We start from the raw sequence: 17,881 nt of genomic DNA, 5'->3' as shown, positions 1-17,881 counted from the left end.
CAAGTTTAAATTTTAAAATTACATATCTAATGAGCTTAGAAAGTTGAAAACATAACCATTGAGCTCAATAAATCTTGAGTTCCTTGAGTTAGTTGAAATATGAAATTCTATTTTACTTGTAACACAGCAATATTAAAAGTCCAAATATTCTAATGCTGAATATTTCTAGGAATACATTTCAAGTTACTAGTTAACCACCTCTGAGTTTCTACACAAAGCAGAAGATGAATTCTTCAAAACAATAAAAACATTAGCATGATGCAAAACTTGCTTTTCCAGCAGCAAGTCTAATAGAGAAGCACCATATATCTTTGTAGTGCACTATTTACTTCTTGTGGTCACACGTGTGACGCTGCGTTCTCCAGCCATCAGCCATTTGAATGTCTTTCTGTGAAAGTGGCAGTAAACCGCTTCCTTGCCCTGGGACGATAGCATCATAAAAAAATACGAAAGGAAGCACTTCTGATAGTGGGATCTGTCATGCTGCCACGCTGTAACCTTCCTCCTCGAGCTCCCAATCTCTCTTGCTTTGCATTCTGGTAAAGCAGCCAGAAAAGGCTTCCTTGCCTTAATTTCTTCCTCATAACATACGACAGTGCAAAATGACACTTTTAAAGAAAGAAGAACTGCCCCTCGAGTCTCAGTGTTCAAGTGATCCGTAGTACCCTGTACTTTAGTGAGGTCAGCAAATAAAGAAAAAAAAAGAAAGAAACATTCCTTTTTCAACATATATCCAACAATTACTGTACCTCAGACATTCCCTTAGAAAAAATGTCTCTTCTGTCAGTGGTTTATGTGGCACCATGTCTTGCCTCGCAGCAAAGTTAATTCCAACATAAATTGAAGAAGAGAATCCTGTTCACCGAAGGGTTCAGATAACACGCTGCTATCAGTTCTTCTTCGTGCATGATTTACAGCATTGCTTGCCATAAAATTTGTGGTTACAGACACCATGCTGGGGTACCAGATGACACCAAGTGAAGAAATCCACACAAGAAGGATCATCTGAAGGAGAGACAGCCGAGCAATATGGTTAGACTGTGTTTTAGCAAGTCTACAAGTCAGGCAATAGTTCCGCACACATGAGTGCATTTGGTAATGTTAAAAACACAATGGGTGACCCAATTCACAGAAGAGGAACCACGAACTAGCTTTCATCTCGAAAATACTAGTTTCTATTTGATGTTTTAAAAAATGTTTAGTTTGTTAAGAGATCAAATTTGTTAACGTGATAGAGCTAGAGCTAGTATAATAGGAGTGTCAGAGGCTAATTAAAATTAGATTAAAAATTAAATTAAAAAATTTTAAAAATCAAAAATGAAGATAAAATTTTTAGAATGACAAGATTTAGAGCACACTGAAGTTCAGGGAAACAGGAGGACGTTCCGCTGTAGAGGATAAAAGAAGTCATCTGTGTTTTCACCTCTGATCCCCAATGCTGCTCTAAAGCCGGGTGCTTGTACAAGCGAGCCTGCTCCGTGCTTGATGCCAGTTCCTTGTTGCCATCAGCATCCCGCGGCGTTTACCTGCCCCTCAGGGTAGCGTCAGCTCTGAGCGGATGCGCACGTACACACATAATGCACGGAAATCTGAACGCAGGGACCCTGCTCTGTGCACAGGTGTGCACAAAGTGCTCTGCTATGTGATTGCGTTCCAGCACTTTCTAGAGAGACTGGTTTCTCTCTGACTGCAGGGAGCCTAAGAAATCTCCCTTCTTAGATGCTTGCGTTAGGTGGCATGAATCAGGCTTCTAGGACTTTGACTATGGTGAAATCTTAATCAACTGCAATGGGAAAAGAGACAGGCTGACAATGCTTAGTTCTGAAAAGCCCAGCTTTTAATTACAAATACAAATAAACCATATTTTTCAATTAAGATTTTGTTTCACTTAAAGTGATGTATAGATCATTTATACACACAGCCCAGTCGCTTTAAAAACATTTTGTAGCTGCTCCTTTCTACAGTTTTGTAGCGAATGCTTTGTGTTTCTTTAAAAGACCAGCGTGATGATTCATATGGATGATTTATAAACAAATTCACCATGTCTGAGAGAGCAGTAAGACATTTAAATGAGGTTTAGCAAAATTTATAGCTAAACTGAAATCTCCTGTGAGCATGGGAAAAGATTCCATTCGACTCTCAGAACTACTGTTTACATGGTCAATAAAAGGAATTTACAAGGAGACAGTGAAGAAAAATCTAGCCACCGTTGTCTGTGTCCTCAGATCAGCTAAGCTGAGTCACAGAAAATAAATGCTCCTTCACACAACTTCTTCGTATTCTGTGGGCCAGGAGTCATCCCCGTCTCTCTGTAGGAACTTCTTTTGAGTAGTCACCACTTTGCTTTTTTCGGTTCCCTTTTATATGATGGCAAAGGTGATTTTGTATACCTTTATCCCCCTCAAATTTATTTGAATGAATGAGAAAATAATCTAATAATAATTACTTCTTTTAAAGATGCCATTTTATTGCTCATTTTTTAAAAACATAAGCCTGTCTGTAAATGCTAATGTTATGTATAGAAAATACTGTCCTTGAACAAACAATTGCCCAGGAACTGTGCAGCTCCGTACTGAACTGCAGCCTTTCCCCTCCGCAGCATCGCCTTTCTGTCCTCAACTGCCTGTCAGCAGGGACGCAACTGGGAGTTCAGCACCAGCTTTCACGTTACTTCACCTGCTGTCCGCCAGACCCAATTTGCCGCTGGGAGGACCCAGAGCAGACAACAGATGAAAAACACGCACAGCACACAGTGAGGAAAGCTGTTCTGATTAAGAAGCGCTTCTGCCACGGAAGGGCAGATTTTCAAAAATTACAAATCACTGTTTAAAAACCATTTATAAGCACTGAGGAGGCAATGTTAATAAATCTTTATGCCCCTTTTGAAGATCAGAGTGCAATGCTGACATTACAGAGGTATGGCCGAAAACTGTACTCTTGGGACCTAATCCAAAGGCCATCGGAATGAACACAAAGAGTCCCACAAACTTCAGTGGATGGGGATCAGGCAGTTGGTTCCTTATTTCTGTTTACTCAAGTATTTCTATGTTGTTTAAATTCTCATTAATTTTAAGCAGTTGGATTTACTAGGAGTTATGGTGACCGTAACTGCATCTAACAGAGGGACCGAAATGACCCAGTTTGTCTAGGAAAGTGTGTAAACTCTCCCTGAAACATTAATTTCTTGACTGTGATCACTGAGCTGGAGCTGCATGGCTGATAATAGAGACTGATTTGCTTCAATGTGATTCCAGCACAGCTGGTTCCCTCTCTTTTTGCTGGTTTAGACAGAAAGTTAGAGGGCAGTGAAGAGATAATTGATCTCTAGAGCCTGACGACCCAGTTATATTAAAGGGGAAAGGGCTCCTGCAGATGTGAAGAGAGAGAGAAACAGGCCAAGGCCAAAATTAATAACAGACATTACTGCAGACATGAAATATAGCGGAGGAAGGCAGGGGTGAAAGAAAATTGCTTGCTATATCATGACCGAAAAGGGTGTAATACAGAAACTCCAAAGTACAGCAGAACTGTTTAGGAAGGTTAATTCCAAGTGTTAAGAACATTGACTTTTGAAAATAGCAGAACTATTTACTTATCCCTTTTAGAACCATTTCATCTATATATCCTCGTTTGGATTCAGGTCCCTTGATGCATCAGTGTGATACTCTGCGTGTCGAGAGCTGATGCAGTAGAATGGTGTGTTAAGATCGCACAAGGGTGTGCAGGGTTTCTGGGCACAGCGAGTGTCAGGAACGGGCACAGATGAGGGAGTGCTTGGCTCATGTCAGTTTACAAGATGCAGGGCCAGAGCTTAACCTTTGCTCCCAACTCTATTACCACCTTTCTCTTGCAATTTGCCCTAGGTTTTATAGAGGTTACTTTCAGCTCCCAGTTGTAAAATGGTAACAAGACAGCTAATATACAGTATTTTGAAAGCTGATGTTTAAAGTCCTTTAGCATACCTAGATAACTAGTGTTATATGGGACAAACCTGCATCTCCATGAGCTTTTTCTCCTGCAGTTCAGGAGTCACAAACTGTAACCAGCTTGGAAGCAAATAAAGTCCTTTAGCATACCTAGATAACTATGGGATATGGGATATGGGATGGGGCTGATGCACCACTCTCTCTTTGTGGTGGTCCTGAGAGAATTCCCCATTCCATCATTCAGAGTGACACAAAACCTCTTGCTCCTCCTGCTCCTCTAGGACTGCAAAACACACTGAAGAAGTGGAGAGGGATACAGTAGACACACAAGTGGGGACAGAGCTTAATTCACGTTACCTGACTGCACGTCATACGTGCAGTACAAAGCAAAGTACATTTCTAGACAAAGCATGTTTGGACACCCAGGATATGGATGCAATCTGAAGCTTGGGTGGACTTCCAAAGACTAAAAATAAATGGCAAATTCTTATTGATTAGTTCAAAAGCTGCTATTGTAAATCATAAAATGGTACCAGCATAGGATGCTTTTTGTTACTCAACAAGATAGTATAAAGATGCAGCTCAGAACCAAATGGCATAACTTTTTGACATACTCTTTATTTTTAACGTATCCCTGTTTTTAAAATCTCCTGTGTCAGTTATACTCTCAAGTCTGCTTTAAGAGGGCTCACTTTGAGAAGAGAGATGCTGTAGTATCAGAGAGTAACTGTAAAGCTGGGAAGTCTGGGAAAAAATCATTCATGGAGGAACATGCCAAATACTAATCTTCAGTGGGTGTAACTGGAAAAGGTGATTTTTGCTGGATATAGAGTTCTAAGCAGCCAACCCTGCTGCGGCATGTAGAGCTGAGCTTTACCTCTTTTCATGGGGACCGGGCAGAAGTTTGTGTTGCAAGCTCTCAGGACCGCTGGTTTCTGATGGGGCAAGCACCCAGCAGCTGGTCTTCCTTGGCGCAGGCACTGTACGCTCCGGGTTTGCACTCCCCCTCCACACGTTACTGTACACTGTAGAGAGGAAAAAAGTAAAAGCTGTCTTTAAAGCATTATAGAGACTCTCTGGGAGCCCATGAAAGCCAAAGGAGTAACTTTAAAGGGCTTTGGATGAGACTTTCAAAGAGAGAGAGGTCAGGATCGGATGTGTTGCTGTTCAGCAATCCCCACCAGGACCGACTTTTCAAAGACGTCTGCATCTGTTCTCCCGCCCAAAAGTTTGGTTATTTAAGGACTCAGCTGAAAACTTGGTTCCTTACTTAGGCACCGAGGCAGAAACTGAACATTTTAGAAAACCTGTTCCTGATTGTCTGCACTGATTTCTTTTGAACTCTGAGCCTCTGGGCCCAATCCTGCTGTCTGAACAGAGATAAAACTCCCACTGGAACCATAATTATGGCAGTATCTGGGGAAAAACACTATGCACTTGCAGGAAGATCTATGAAGTATTTTAAAATGAATAAGCCTTTTACTTGTATGTGTTTCATGAAAAGTTGTCTTTAAGATAAATGTGATCATTTTCATCTGATTACAATTGTCAGGCATACATTGTTTCATGTAAATGTTATTAAATGAGTGTGTGTCTCACTGATATGTGACTCATAAAGTAGATAAGTTCCAGAAATACAGAAGCTTGTTTGCAAGAATGTAGAAACAAATACAGACTGATCCCGTAATTAATCATAGTATTTAGGGAATTCCAGGCAGTATGTGCAGATGCTCAAATACATTGTGCATATAGATATGTAATAGTTCAACCACAGTGCAGCTCGAAGAAGACTAAGAAGAAAGTGTTGGAAAATGAGCGTGGAATGTAGTGCCTCTCGAGCGTGAATAACATTTTTAGGTGACATTCTTCAGTTTCAGGACAAAGAAATAAGCTGCACCAAAGTACATGATGGATGGGGACCAGCTGCATCATGTTTCAGTGGCTGAGTGGTGTGTCCTTCTTCAGGGAATGGCTACGTGCAGGAGACACCTGTGGACCGTTAGTACTGGCGGTATCTCCTCCATACAATCAGACATTTGACTAGAGCAGAATGCAAGACTGGAGCTAGCTTTAATCTAGGTAGCTTGGGCTCACATTGCCGTAGTCACAGTGGCATGGTCTTCAGCATTTTACATCCACCAGGTGTTTGTGCCACTCCAGCCAGCGTCCATTCTGTGGCACATGAGACCGCAGATCTTCTAGGTTTGGTGCTCTCTGAGCCCAGCGCTGCAACCTCACCTAATTACGGTGGATACACTGTGCAGGAGCCTGCAGTCACATTGCAGTTGTTTTGTTCTTTGATGCTGTGTAGTGAAAAGCACTACGGGCTGCTACTGGAGGTGCTGTGTAGAGAAACTTGCGCCTTTTGTAAACTCCGTAAAAGCCAAGATGCAAAGAGTGCTGGAGATAGAGTGCTAGCCGGGACAGGGGGAGAGAGGTGAGAGTTCCCCATTCCTACCTGCTGCCAGGGTGAGGAATACCAGCCAGACACCATGTTATACAACATTTGCGATGGACAGGCTCCCTTGTTACAAGCTTCTTCCAGGTCAGTGTTTGGTTTCTTGATGTTTCTACATCTTCTCTGAGGAAAGGTGATCAGTTTCCCATGGATGCTTTTCTCACCACATTTTAGTTCTCGCTTTTGCACACCTGGGCCACAGGAGGCCGAGCACTGCAAAGGCAGAGTACACCTTTTAAATCTATAGAAACACATTCAGATAAAGAACGTGCTACGTGCAAGAGACCCCAAATTATGCAAAACTACAAAAGCATTATATAACTAAACCCACAAAGACCATGTTCCATAATGTGTAAACTGAAATATGAATCCGAGTCAGTGAAAGTCCTGAAAAACAGAGACATCAGCGTACATCTACCTACATCTGGATATAAAGAACTGTGGTTTTACAGTGACTTGCCTACAACACCTGATTTTCAAATGACAGCTCAGCTTTCTTTGCCCCACATGGTTTGTGTGTGTCCCTGAGCCAACGTTTCCAAGAGCAGCAAAGGAGGGCGGTGAGCCATGTAACTGCAGCACTTTACCTCACTCCAGGAAGAAATCACCCACTGGAGTCGGTCATTTTTGGGGCAGCGTCCGAGCACGCAGGTCTGCTGGGATTCAGGTTTATGGTCTCCGCTGCACATACTTTCAGGCAAGATTTTAACCTTGGGAGAACCGGTACTTTTGCAGTAGACATCCCGTTTCTTAACACCTCTCCCGCAAGTCTTGGAGCACTGTGATGGAAAGAAATGCTCATTTGAACTAGAGGAAATGAAAATCGGCATTATTTGTATTTTACAGCAGAGCATAGAAACCATGGCTAATGTGCTGTGTAGCTGCCATTATCATATAAGTAAACTTTAAATTCTACTGGTAATTAAGTAACAGTAACATCTGTATGTCACTTCTGAAACATTGTTCTAAGTGCTTTCTTAATGCATACTATGAACTCTTACAGCCCCCATGTAGAACAGATAAGTAATATCTCTCTTCCGTAGATGAGGTAAGTTGGACTTGTGAGCAAAATGTTTTTTTCCCTGGACAGCATCGTTGAGAGCTGGTCCTAACCCCCCATCGCAGAATCTCCCACGGCAAGATGTTCTCAGCTATTTGTTATTTTGTCCTCACCTTGGCCTAGAGGGATGAGATAGAGGCAGAGAAAACTACCCAGGGAATCTACACATAACCAAATGAATCTCACTACAGTAGAGTCTGATGCAGACAATGGTTTGTAGATATTTTAATTGCCAAGATTACAACCGAAGCTTGTGAGAAGTCACCAGTGAATAAATATGAATTGCTGAACCCTGCTTCAGTTGCAGAGACATCTACAGTTTTCATTGCCTTAACATCCAACAAAATGCAGGAATGAGCCGTTTCTGATGAAATGAAGAAATAAACAGCCCTGAAATAATGCTGCCAGCTTTCTACCTTGTTGCATCCTCTTCTAATTGTTCTTCTTTTTGCTAATAATTAAAGGGCACATTCCAAGGCAGAATCCTGCACTATCACTATCTGTATTAAATCAAACAAATGTTTTTAAAAGATTTCATGAAGGCAGAGTTGCTGAGGATGCAACAGGAATATCTGCATGCTGAAAATCTGTGGGTTCAATCTTTCCCACAAACAAACAAAAAACTCCTTTCATTTAAAATGGCTCTCATTTGTGTAGACAGGCTGGGTATTTTGCATTTTTTCCCTCTTAACTCCACTGAGCCTGTGATAGACCAGCTTTCAGCTGAATCTTAAAGTCTTCACTAACTTGTTCAATAGGCCTGTTCACTACATTTCAGCAGCACTTGTGAACTTAATTTTCATTGTTTGAAAATCCCAATTTGTATTGTTGGAGGAGGAAAACGGATTTTTTTTAATTGTTTGGGGTTTGGGTTTTTTTTAGTTTAGAGGAAGGAAAGTTTGAAAGTGTGAATGCGAAGACTTTGTTCTTCCTTTTCAAGTATGTAATCATCATACCTGGTTTTTTAATCTCCTGCTCCACTAAGGTTTCCTTCACGTATACCGGAAGGAAAAGTTTCTTTTTGAGTGTTAAAACTGTGTTACAATGGACTATTGAGTAGTTACTTGTCTGTCATAGTACATTACAGGGCACTCTCCTGGAGAGGCAGTCTGCGTTTCTCGGCTGGGAATGCTTGCATCAAGACATTCATGAGCACCTGAAGAGTAATAGTACCAAGAAGTGTACACAGAAGTAACAGATTTTTCAGTGAATTTGAATCCACTCACTAGATGAAGCTGGAAAAATAAAAATAACGTAGCTCCTTTTGATCTAAGTGTACTGTCAGTTCTCTCTTAAATCCCAGATTTCCCAGTACTTCGTTTATCCTTACATTAACAGTTCATACCAGCATCAGTAGTAGCGAAAGAAAGACAGAGATGTGTTTTGTGGAAGCGTGTGTGTGGTTTTTAACTCGGGCTGGTTTCATGTCAGGCAGTTTGCAGGTTTGTAAAGCAGGGTGTGTACGCCCAGGAATCTGCCCAGGGGCCTCATGCCCCTCATGGCAATTAACTGCAGCACTACTCTATTTGCAGTAGAATAGTTACTCTAACAAAGGCAAAAGTACAGAAGTGATTAGTGAACATTGTAAATCACAAATTTATCAACCCACAATTCACATATGTGTGTGCATTAACATGCAGCTCTAACCCCTAATATTTCTTCATTCCTTGACTGCCTGTCATCTCTGAGAAAAGTTAATATTGGTGGGAAGCAATCTCAGAGCGGGGTTAATGGCTGCGAAGAATTCATAGAACCGTGAATTATGAAACCAGAAAAAATTACCCATCTATTTTTATGTAGCAGAACAGACACCACGTGTCCACTTCCAGCAAGCCCCCCTGTCCGAGCGCTTAGGAAGGCCAGTTAAAATATATACATGGGTTACGTATTATCTTCATGAATAGAGCCACATGCAAAATACTGATTTTCACAAAGTTTGCACTATTCTTCTTTTTGAGCAGAGTTTTTGGCAGTATTTTCATTATGCCAGCAGACAAAAATGTAAGTTTTTCTCCAGATTACCTGAGACCATAGGCCAGGGCTCCATTCAGGTGGGCAGTCCTGACTATTGCACATCTGCACCTGTGTCGGGGTGCTGACAGGACACAGGGAATGGGCCACTACCTCCTCTCTCTGGAAAGTCTTTTTCTGGACACACTGAATGAGACGACTTTGTTGCCCTCCTCCACAAGATTTGCTGCATGCGCTCCATTCCCCCGTTGACCAGCTTAAAGGTGAAAATGTATGTTAGAAACACAGGATTCCAATCAGCTTTATAAAATCAATACATATGAGCCACCTATCAAGTGTGAATTATTCAGGGACTCTGCTTAGCCTGCTCTCCTGATGTACTGAGATCCGTTCGGGCAATCAAAAAGCCTCAGTTACCTATCTGTCTGCAAAGCATGGAACATTTTGCTAGGGAAATTTAAGTCACACAACTAGAAAAACTAGTATTACTTATTTACAGTTCTCATCTACCAGAACCAACTTGCCTGTGAATCCGATCTGGAATCTGAAATTCCACAGGGACTGAGAGAGATGCTGCCATTGAGGCTGGTGGAGTATCTAGAAGATCTAAGGGTCTGGCTAACAAATCCCCATTCCTCTTTAACCACACCTACGCTTTTAATTGAGAAACTCTCTAAAACAGGAGAAGAGAAATGCTTTCTAAAGAAATGGTAGGATGATCACTTTTGTAACTTTAGCTGCTGAAGAGACCTCCAAATAGACTAACGGACCCGAGGCCAAAGGAGGAAGCCAGCTAGATGGAGAGAGTTCTGTGAATCTATCAGATTCGATTATTGGAAAGTTCTGCCCTTTGTTGGTACATTTTTTTCCTTTTTACATCTCTCAGAAGACCGGGCAGAGGAGGAGGATTCACCTAAGCTGATACGAGGGAAAAGCTGGCATGGCAGGAGGAGAATGGGTTCAGCTGAGCTGAGCGTGTCCCTCCCAGGGCATTTGTGCGTATACACTCACACAGGGCGACAAGTGCTGGCGTGGTGCTGTCCGGTGGTATTTATGTCAAACCTTACTGGCCTCTGTTCACAAAAAAGAGCTCGCTTGCTAAAATCAGCAGTCCTGCCGTTATTGTCTGGAGGATTTAAATGTCCTCAGACTAATAAATTTGGCAGACAGATAATGTAAAATCTAAATAAAATGGGAAATTTAACCAGCAAAAGCTGTTGGGCAAACCTATACTCCAGTCACAGGCACGCTTCAGTTACACATCATGTCACTGAAGTTACACAAAGTCTGAAGACTTATTGCCAACCACTGAGGGTCAGTTCAGCTTGGAAACGTCAATAGCTGCCCTGTGTGTCTGTTACTGAAGCGCTGAGTGGGACACAGCCTTTGTGGAACACTTTGCAAACGTACGCCCAGGCGACTTTGTGCTCAAAGGCTTACGACGAAAGACCGTAAATAACAACTAGAGAGGAAAACAGAAGTGAAGAAACAAAGGAAATTATGAGTGACTAAATGCTTACTCAAGTTGAGAACTCTTATTCAAAGACCCAGCACGGAATTTAAACTTAAGATTTTAAAACAACAGTTTTACAAATTTTTAATAATTTATGCCACAGAAAAGGTTCTCATCTGAAATCCAAATGCTTCTCCTGTCCTGCTTCCACGGTTTCTCACAGCATTGGTTCTGTGACCACTGCAATAGCAGCTTACATACACTTTTACTGACAAGAAAGCTTTTTTTGTGTGTGTTTCTTACTGTGTGAGAGATGAACAGCATCCCATTTGCCTGTCTGTTCACATCTGTCTGAAAACAAAGCTAATTTTAATTTGTAAAAAAAGTATGAAAAGCCTATTTTGGAAAAATTCCTTTGGGAACAGAAGAAGTCCCAACTCTCAATCGAGTAACTTCAGTAACTGCCAAAAGTAGTGGGAAATATAAAAAGCACTAATTTCAGGACAAAGAAATATTAATGTGAAAAGTCAGTAGTTATGTAATTCCAGAACACGTCAGAACTTTCCTTTTAGTCTGATTTATAAATATTTGGACTATTGCAATACAAATCTCTGGAAAAAATGTTATAGTTTTAATCCATTTTACATCTTTTAATTAGTTTGCCTTGATGTTTCTGACAAAAGTGATTGGTAGAGCAACCAAAAGTGTTCATTTTAAGAGTTTATTCACCATAGCTGCCCAGAAAGTTCCCCTCTTCACAGAGGAGAGGGCAATAAACCTGCTTTAACGTCCTCTAGTAAACTGCCATTTTCCAAGATTATCTGGGCTGTGATCCAAGAGTATCTTTCATTAGCTCAAATAACTAAATAATTATGACCAGATTTGGCAGCTCTGAAATCCAGCAACAGTGTGCAGTCCTGATGCCTTTCTGTGTTCTTACTGTTGGGACAGTAGTTTGTTCCTACTCAGACTAATAAGTCTTTGTTCTTATGCAGTAATTATTCCTCACTGACCTTTTTAAGTCTGGAGCCTCTTTTATGTCACAAAACTGACACGCTTGTATCTCATCTATTATTCACCTCCTTCCCTTTCCTATTGTGCCGACTGTATTTGGTTTTGCTTTATTTGCTGGCTATTAAGCATTCTTTGTTTCCTCCATGGGATTTATTAATACTCCATTTTTTGATGTTGGCAGTCTCGGTTTTATGGGAAATATTACATGCCGTGACTTTCTGGGCAGATTGCTCAGCAGAGATACTCTGGCATAGTTTCACTCAGCTGAATGGCAATCTGTTAATTTAAGACATGGTCCTACATGTAGTTTCTCCATATATTAATATATCCTAAGGATTTTAAAAATAATTAATTAGTGAGTTTAATTGTTTTTCCCTAAAGGTGGCTTGAGGCTTCTACAGTTTTTCTTTTCGTACTCTTTTTAAGGTTCAAGTCATTAATTGTTTTTTAAAATAGTAAATCTAAGAATATCAGAGCAATTTCAGCATGAAAAAGTTGCACTGTATGTCAAAATGGATATTCAGCATTTTCGGTGACAGATATATCTGTGGATGTTCAAAATACATCGGGATCTCTGTTTAATAGAAATGAAAATTTTGTGTGTGGTCAACAGAATTGAATATGGTTTTGGTGAAGCTCTATAGTATAAGAATGCCACATCAAACTGAAGGTAAGCATAAACAGCTTAAAAAGATTCCTGGGAACATCATAGACAATACATTTCTGTGTACATGATACGGAGTTCATTGGGTAGAAATAGTTCTGGCAGAAGATAAGTCGTAAATGAAAAGATTGGTTTTGGCTACAATTACTTTAAATTGGTATTGAGAAAATCATGTGGCTAAACGCAGTCTAAAGAAACTGCTGAAGCAGGAACATGGGGCTCTCCCGTCACATGTTACCATTATTTAAACCTTATCTCTATCCTTTTGTGGTCACAGTGTATAATTTGCCATTTGGATTTTGTGTACTCTGCTGTAATCTTTAAATTTTGGAGGAAATTCCAAACTATTACAGGACTGTTTTTTAGTATGTTCAACATATTGCAAACTATGGATTTTTAAGTAAAAACAAAGCCACTGCAGAACATACACATCTTTTTGCTTTGCCCCATCATCCTCTTCTGGACTGGGGGAGATGGGGAATGCTTCCTATTAAACTCCATTAAATGTGTTATTTTATGCAGTATGGGAGTGGGCTTAGCCAATGGCTTTTACCACCCATTGCTTTTATCACCACAGAGCAAAACCAGCAGACGACACCACGTCTAGAGCTTTCCTACACTTCCTCTGCCTTCTGCTGCCTGGGCGCTTCAATGTATCTTCAACTGTCTTTATTTCCCACTCTTGATTTTTTCAGTGTATCACTTTAGAAAATTCCTGTTCTGGAAGTCAAAATGTCTTGTCCAATATAGTACAGCTTTTCTGCTCTTTAATATAAAATTAAAGTAATGCTAAGGTTGCAAACTGAAGAATCCAAAAGGGCAAAAAACAGCAGAAGAAAGATGGCCAACGTGTCCTTAAGTCTACCCATTTATAGTCTAAGCTACACAATACTGTGTTTAATTGTATGAGCACACAACATTTTTTTTTTTTTTGAAAGGACCCCTACCACAGCTACTATAAATCAGTGTAACTCCCGTGTTTTTAAAGGAGCTCTATTGATTCGGACCAGCTGGATTCCAAATGCTTATCTATATGTCAATGTCTTCCTTTGCATCTCACCTTTCCCATGTCTTTTAGAAAATAAGATTGTTCACATTGGCAATGTCTTCATATTTATTTTTGTGGGCATCAGGAGCATTGCTGACGATTTATTTGGTTTAGATAGTCCTCTTCTTGATATCATAATACTCTGTGGGACATTTTGTCCAAAAATCACTAATTACACTTCACAAGATTCTTTTAACTTAATCTAATATGTGGAATCTGAGTCCCGGGGCCAAGCTTCCACACGGGGAGTAGCACTTTACTCAGGAAATGGTCTTATTGATTCAAGGTGAGTAAAGGTGGCAGAACGGGCCTCTAAGTAACTTAGATTTACTCAGTGTCACATAGCTAACCCCAGCACGGTGACAGAGCTGCAAGCAACCCTCAGGAGGTCTTGCTTAGCAAGACTAGAAATACCGCCTCTCTTATTATCATTGGGCAGAAGCCTACACAACTAACATTTTTAAACAATTACTGGTTTATGTTACAGAATAAAAGTGGGTTCATCTAGCGGGCCATACGATTCTGCGTGCCTGTCAGGGAGGACTTCTTTCGTGGCAAACTCAGTCATTAGGCACAGCAAAAAGGTACAAAAATAAAGAGAACTTACTACGCTGGGCAGGGATTAGTATTGCATAGTTTTGTTTCAGTTAAAGGCTTCATCCTTGGGCCACAAAAGGAGGAATTAACTCGTGTACGATGATCTTCTAAACAAATTGCTTTTGCTGTAATGTGTCCTATGGAAGTATTTGAAAAAAATACAGTAAAATAAATGTTTAGTCAAAATAGAACATTCACTCAAAATAGAAGAGAAAAAGTAGTAGGGAAGAATGTTAACTAAACAAGTCCAAGCTCATCCTTGGGACAGTTCCACTGACTTGAACTAAATAAAATAGGATTTAATTTGGCAACATGTTTTTAACATTAATTTCCTTCTCCGGAACACAGGTACTATTGAAGTCAGATGAAACATTTTAGTTATAAACAGCGTATTTGCAGAATCTTCCCCCAGCAAAAATTAGGAATTCTTCAAAACCCAATTCCCTGCAGAAACCAGCAGTGCTTGGTTAGAGCTCTCCTCACGCGCTTGCAAACTGCAACAAAACATTTGGCAACTTTTTACAGTGTATCTTTACAAACTTAAGATTTTTGCAGGTTCCTGTACTGAAACTCCATCTCATGTCAACATCAGGACAGGTCACAAAGAAGACTACAAATGCCTTAAGAGATGAAGTGATTTTATAGATGTATCTTTTAATTGAGATGTGTCATTCACCTCACCCATGGTTCACCGGGCACAGCAAGTCAGATTTGGAAACATGGTTGTTTCCATCATCTTCATACCCATGCTGCAACCTTCATTTGTTTAAAGGGAAGCAAGAAAAATACAGTTGTCATATTTTATGTCTGCAGTGCTCCTGGTGGGTCTTTCTTCTATATACATTCTACTGAAAGGCTGTGAAGTCTGACAACACACTAGCAAGATACTCCTGAATTTCACCTGGATTTTCTTTGCCAATACGGGAGCATACCGTGGCATTTCCTTGGTCACCCAGGCCTGTTCTTTGGTATTAAGGACAACTGCACTATTTAGTCTTATTTATATGACCCATTTCCAATTTAAAGGCCACTAAAATGGTAATTCTCAATTCTTTTGCAGGACTTCCCCCATGCCAGTTTTCTGCTTTCATTACAGCCCAGAATTCTTTTCACTGACGGAATATCCAGGATTTAGAAAAACAAATGGATGGTCTGCACAAAGTAAATACCTAGAGGAATATGGTAATAAGAAGTTCTTAGCTTATATAGAATTTCAGACTCTGACCTGGCAGAACTCAAATATTTGTAATTAAACAGTGAGATCAGAGTGCAACTGTCAGTAAAGGTCTTGATAATATTTTGGTCTTCGATTAGCCTCTACAGATAAGATAAATTTTACTCATTATTTGGTATCTTCCTGTGTTCCCAAATTACAATAACATCAAAGCATATATTTAATTCCCACATTACTTCAACAGCAAGGTATTATATGCATGTGGATTGACCTTAAAAAAAAAAAAAAAGACAGAGTCACTGTAAGTGACATGGATTGAGACTGGCATGAATTTTTTTTTACTATAAAGGGAGTATGAAGGTACTTCATCTATGTTATAAGTTGTCAGATAAAAAAATAAGGACCAGGTGTTCAGTGTAACCCCCTGTATGTATTGGTACACATTTGCAAAGTTAAAGGCAGCTGAAATATTTGAGATGCTTTAAAACAATGAAAAAGAAGAGGATTGGCAATCGGAAGGTTACCTACCACCACCACAAGTAGCTGAGCACTCTGACTGCACCGTCACCCAGGAGTAGCTATGTTTTTTGACAGATGTCTTGTTTTCATTGTTGGTTTTGGAAAATGTATATTCCCAAGCAATTCCAGGATTTTTGCCCTGTAATAGGATCTATGGAGAGGTATTTGGGGGTTGTTTAAAAAAAAAGGGGGAAGGGGTAAAAAGAAAAGAAAAGCATTCTGTCATTCTGAAGGAAGATGAACTAAACACGATACACACATAATATATTTATACACACCGTGTTTGTGAAGGAATTTGCAGGAGACTTAATTTTTCAATAAACTAAAAACCATCAAAGTAATTCCTAAACAGCAAAGTATTTGCTTGGACTAACACTGGCAGGGCATATAGCGGAAGAGTGCAGAAATACATGGTTCAGCCTAACGCTCCTTTAAATCAGAAGGCATTTCACTGGATTGGTGAAGCAGAAATGCCTTCAAGTAGATGTGAAATATCATCCAAAGACTTCCGGCAGTGCAGCATTAGTCACTGCCGCTGCCCCAGCTCTCAGCGCTCTGCTCCAGCACCGGCCCTGCACAAGAGGGTCCCTGCGCTCCCCGGGGCTCGCTGGCAGGGCTGGATTAAAGGAAGCTGGTAAAGCTTCAGTCCAGGAGAGGACTCATCCCTGGGTGTCCACAAGGGAAAAAGGACTGGAAAATTTTTTTATTCATGATTTTAGCATAATATGTTAGAAAATTTAGAAAAAGTGTGATTACTGACTATAATAACAATCTTTGTCATGTAAGTAAGGGAACCCAGCTCCTGGGGGATGTACTATTTTAGTGGTGAATTATATTGCAGTTTTCATGTAGGCAGCTTTCTAAAATTCACTGTATTCATTTCAAGTCTGAATTATAATCAATGCAAGATGCATGAACATCGACACAACACATACCTAAATTTGGGGATAAATTTCTATTTAACAACATTTATTTTAGAAACTATTTTTGGCAGCAAAGTGCATTTATATTCATACTTAATAGAAAAAGTGCAAGAGTTTACAGTTACAGAGCTCTACTAAGTTTTAATTCTTCACCAATATGGATCTGGTCATAGTAATATAATGAGCAGCTGCAGTTAACCTCAGTTTCTAAACATGCTTTTTGATAAGCACTAGCAGTTCAAGTACAATTACAGTCTATGTTAACGATTACCATTCAAAATATTAAGAAAAGATCAGTTAAGTTCACATGATGTCTAACGTGAGTGCTTAAGCAAACCATGTAGTTAGAACTGATCTGTGTATAAACTGGTGTCATAAAGTAGCAACAAATGTGCATTTATGTCATTTAAGACCAAGAACTAAAACATTCTGAAATGTAGCCAAGGGTTTTAAAGTCTTCTGAAAAGGTACCTATTGGAAAACAGACACGTGAATGACAGTGAAAATTCAGACAAAATTTACATGACCTCCAGCCCAATAATGCTGAACACATGAAGGATCTGGACTGCATACTGTTTGCTTTTCTAGAAGAAAGAAAATGGATGCTCTATTTTCCATTCTCAGTAGCCAAAGATTTTATTTCAGTCAGTGAACTTTAATAATGATCCAAACTGAGAATATAGCAATTAGGGCTGTAAAAGGCAAAATACTTCCAAAAGAATCGGAGAGTATGTGCCTTTTCATTGGAAGATTCAGATTAGAAGATCCTCCGAGCACAGGTAAATTGAAGTATTTCATGTGAAAGTTTTCATCTCACCCGTCCAAGCTTAATTAATGAGCACTTCAGAATACCTGTGAGACGATGGAAGAGATAGATCTGAGAGGGATTACTGATCTTTCTATTTTTACTGAATGTTCTTGATAGAAATACCATTACTATATCTGTTTTAGTGGCAAGTCATATATGTATGTATATATCACAACAATTTTACAAGAATAGGATTGAAATCAAACACTGAAATTAGGAAGCATTAGAATTGAGACTGCTGTGCAACTTCATGCTGCCCTGCACAG

At 39.9% G+C, this 17,881-nt stretch overlaps 1 protein-coding gene across 1 annotated transcript in view; it reads right to left on the bottom strand.

Moving 5' to 3' along the window:
• Positions 1–479: 479 nt before the first annotated feature.
• The window catches only part of ADAMTS18 (ADAM metallopeptidase with thrombospondin type 1 motif, 18), a 77,905-nt gene continuing 60,503 nt past the window's right edge, over positions 480–17,881 (bottom strand). The window contains exons 16-22 of the mRNA XM_009890389.1: positions 15,894–16,035; positions 14,202–14,328; positions 9,467–9,671; positions 6,972–7,163; positions 6,385–6,597; positions 4,804–4,951; positions 480–1,005 (exon numbers count right to left, since the gene is read on the bottom strand). Coding sequence (XP_009888691.1) covers positions 890–1,005; positions 4,804–4,951; positions 6,385–6,597; positions 6,972–7,163; positions 9,467–9,671; positions 14,202–14,328; positions 15,894–16,035 — 1,143 coding nt within the window. The 3' untranslated portion in view covers positions 480–889. The remainder of the gene's footprint in view (positions 1,006–4,803; positions 4,952–6,384; positions 6,598–6,971; positions 7,164–9,466; positions 9,672–14,201; positions 14,329–15,893; positions 16,036–17,881) is intronic.

Source organism: Charadrius vociferus, unplaced genomic scaffold (genome assembly GCF_000708025.1).
Source record: "Charadrius vociferus isolate BGI_N301 unplaced genomic scaffold, ASM70802v2 scaffold498, whole genome shotgun sequence".
Lineage (NCBI taxonomy): Eukaryota > Metazoa > Chordata > Aves > Charadriiformes > Charadriidae > Charadrius > Charadrius vociferus.
The sequence above is the reverse complement of the archived record's forward strand: the minus strand, read 5'-3'. Positions and strand labels throughout refer to the sequence as shown.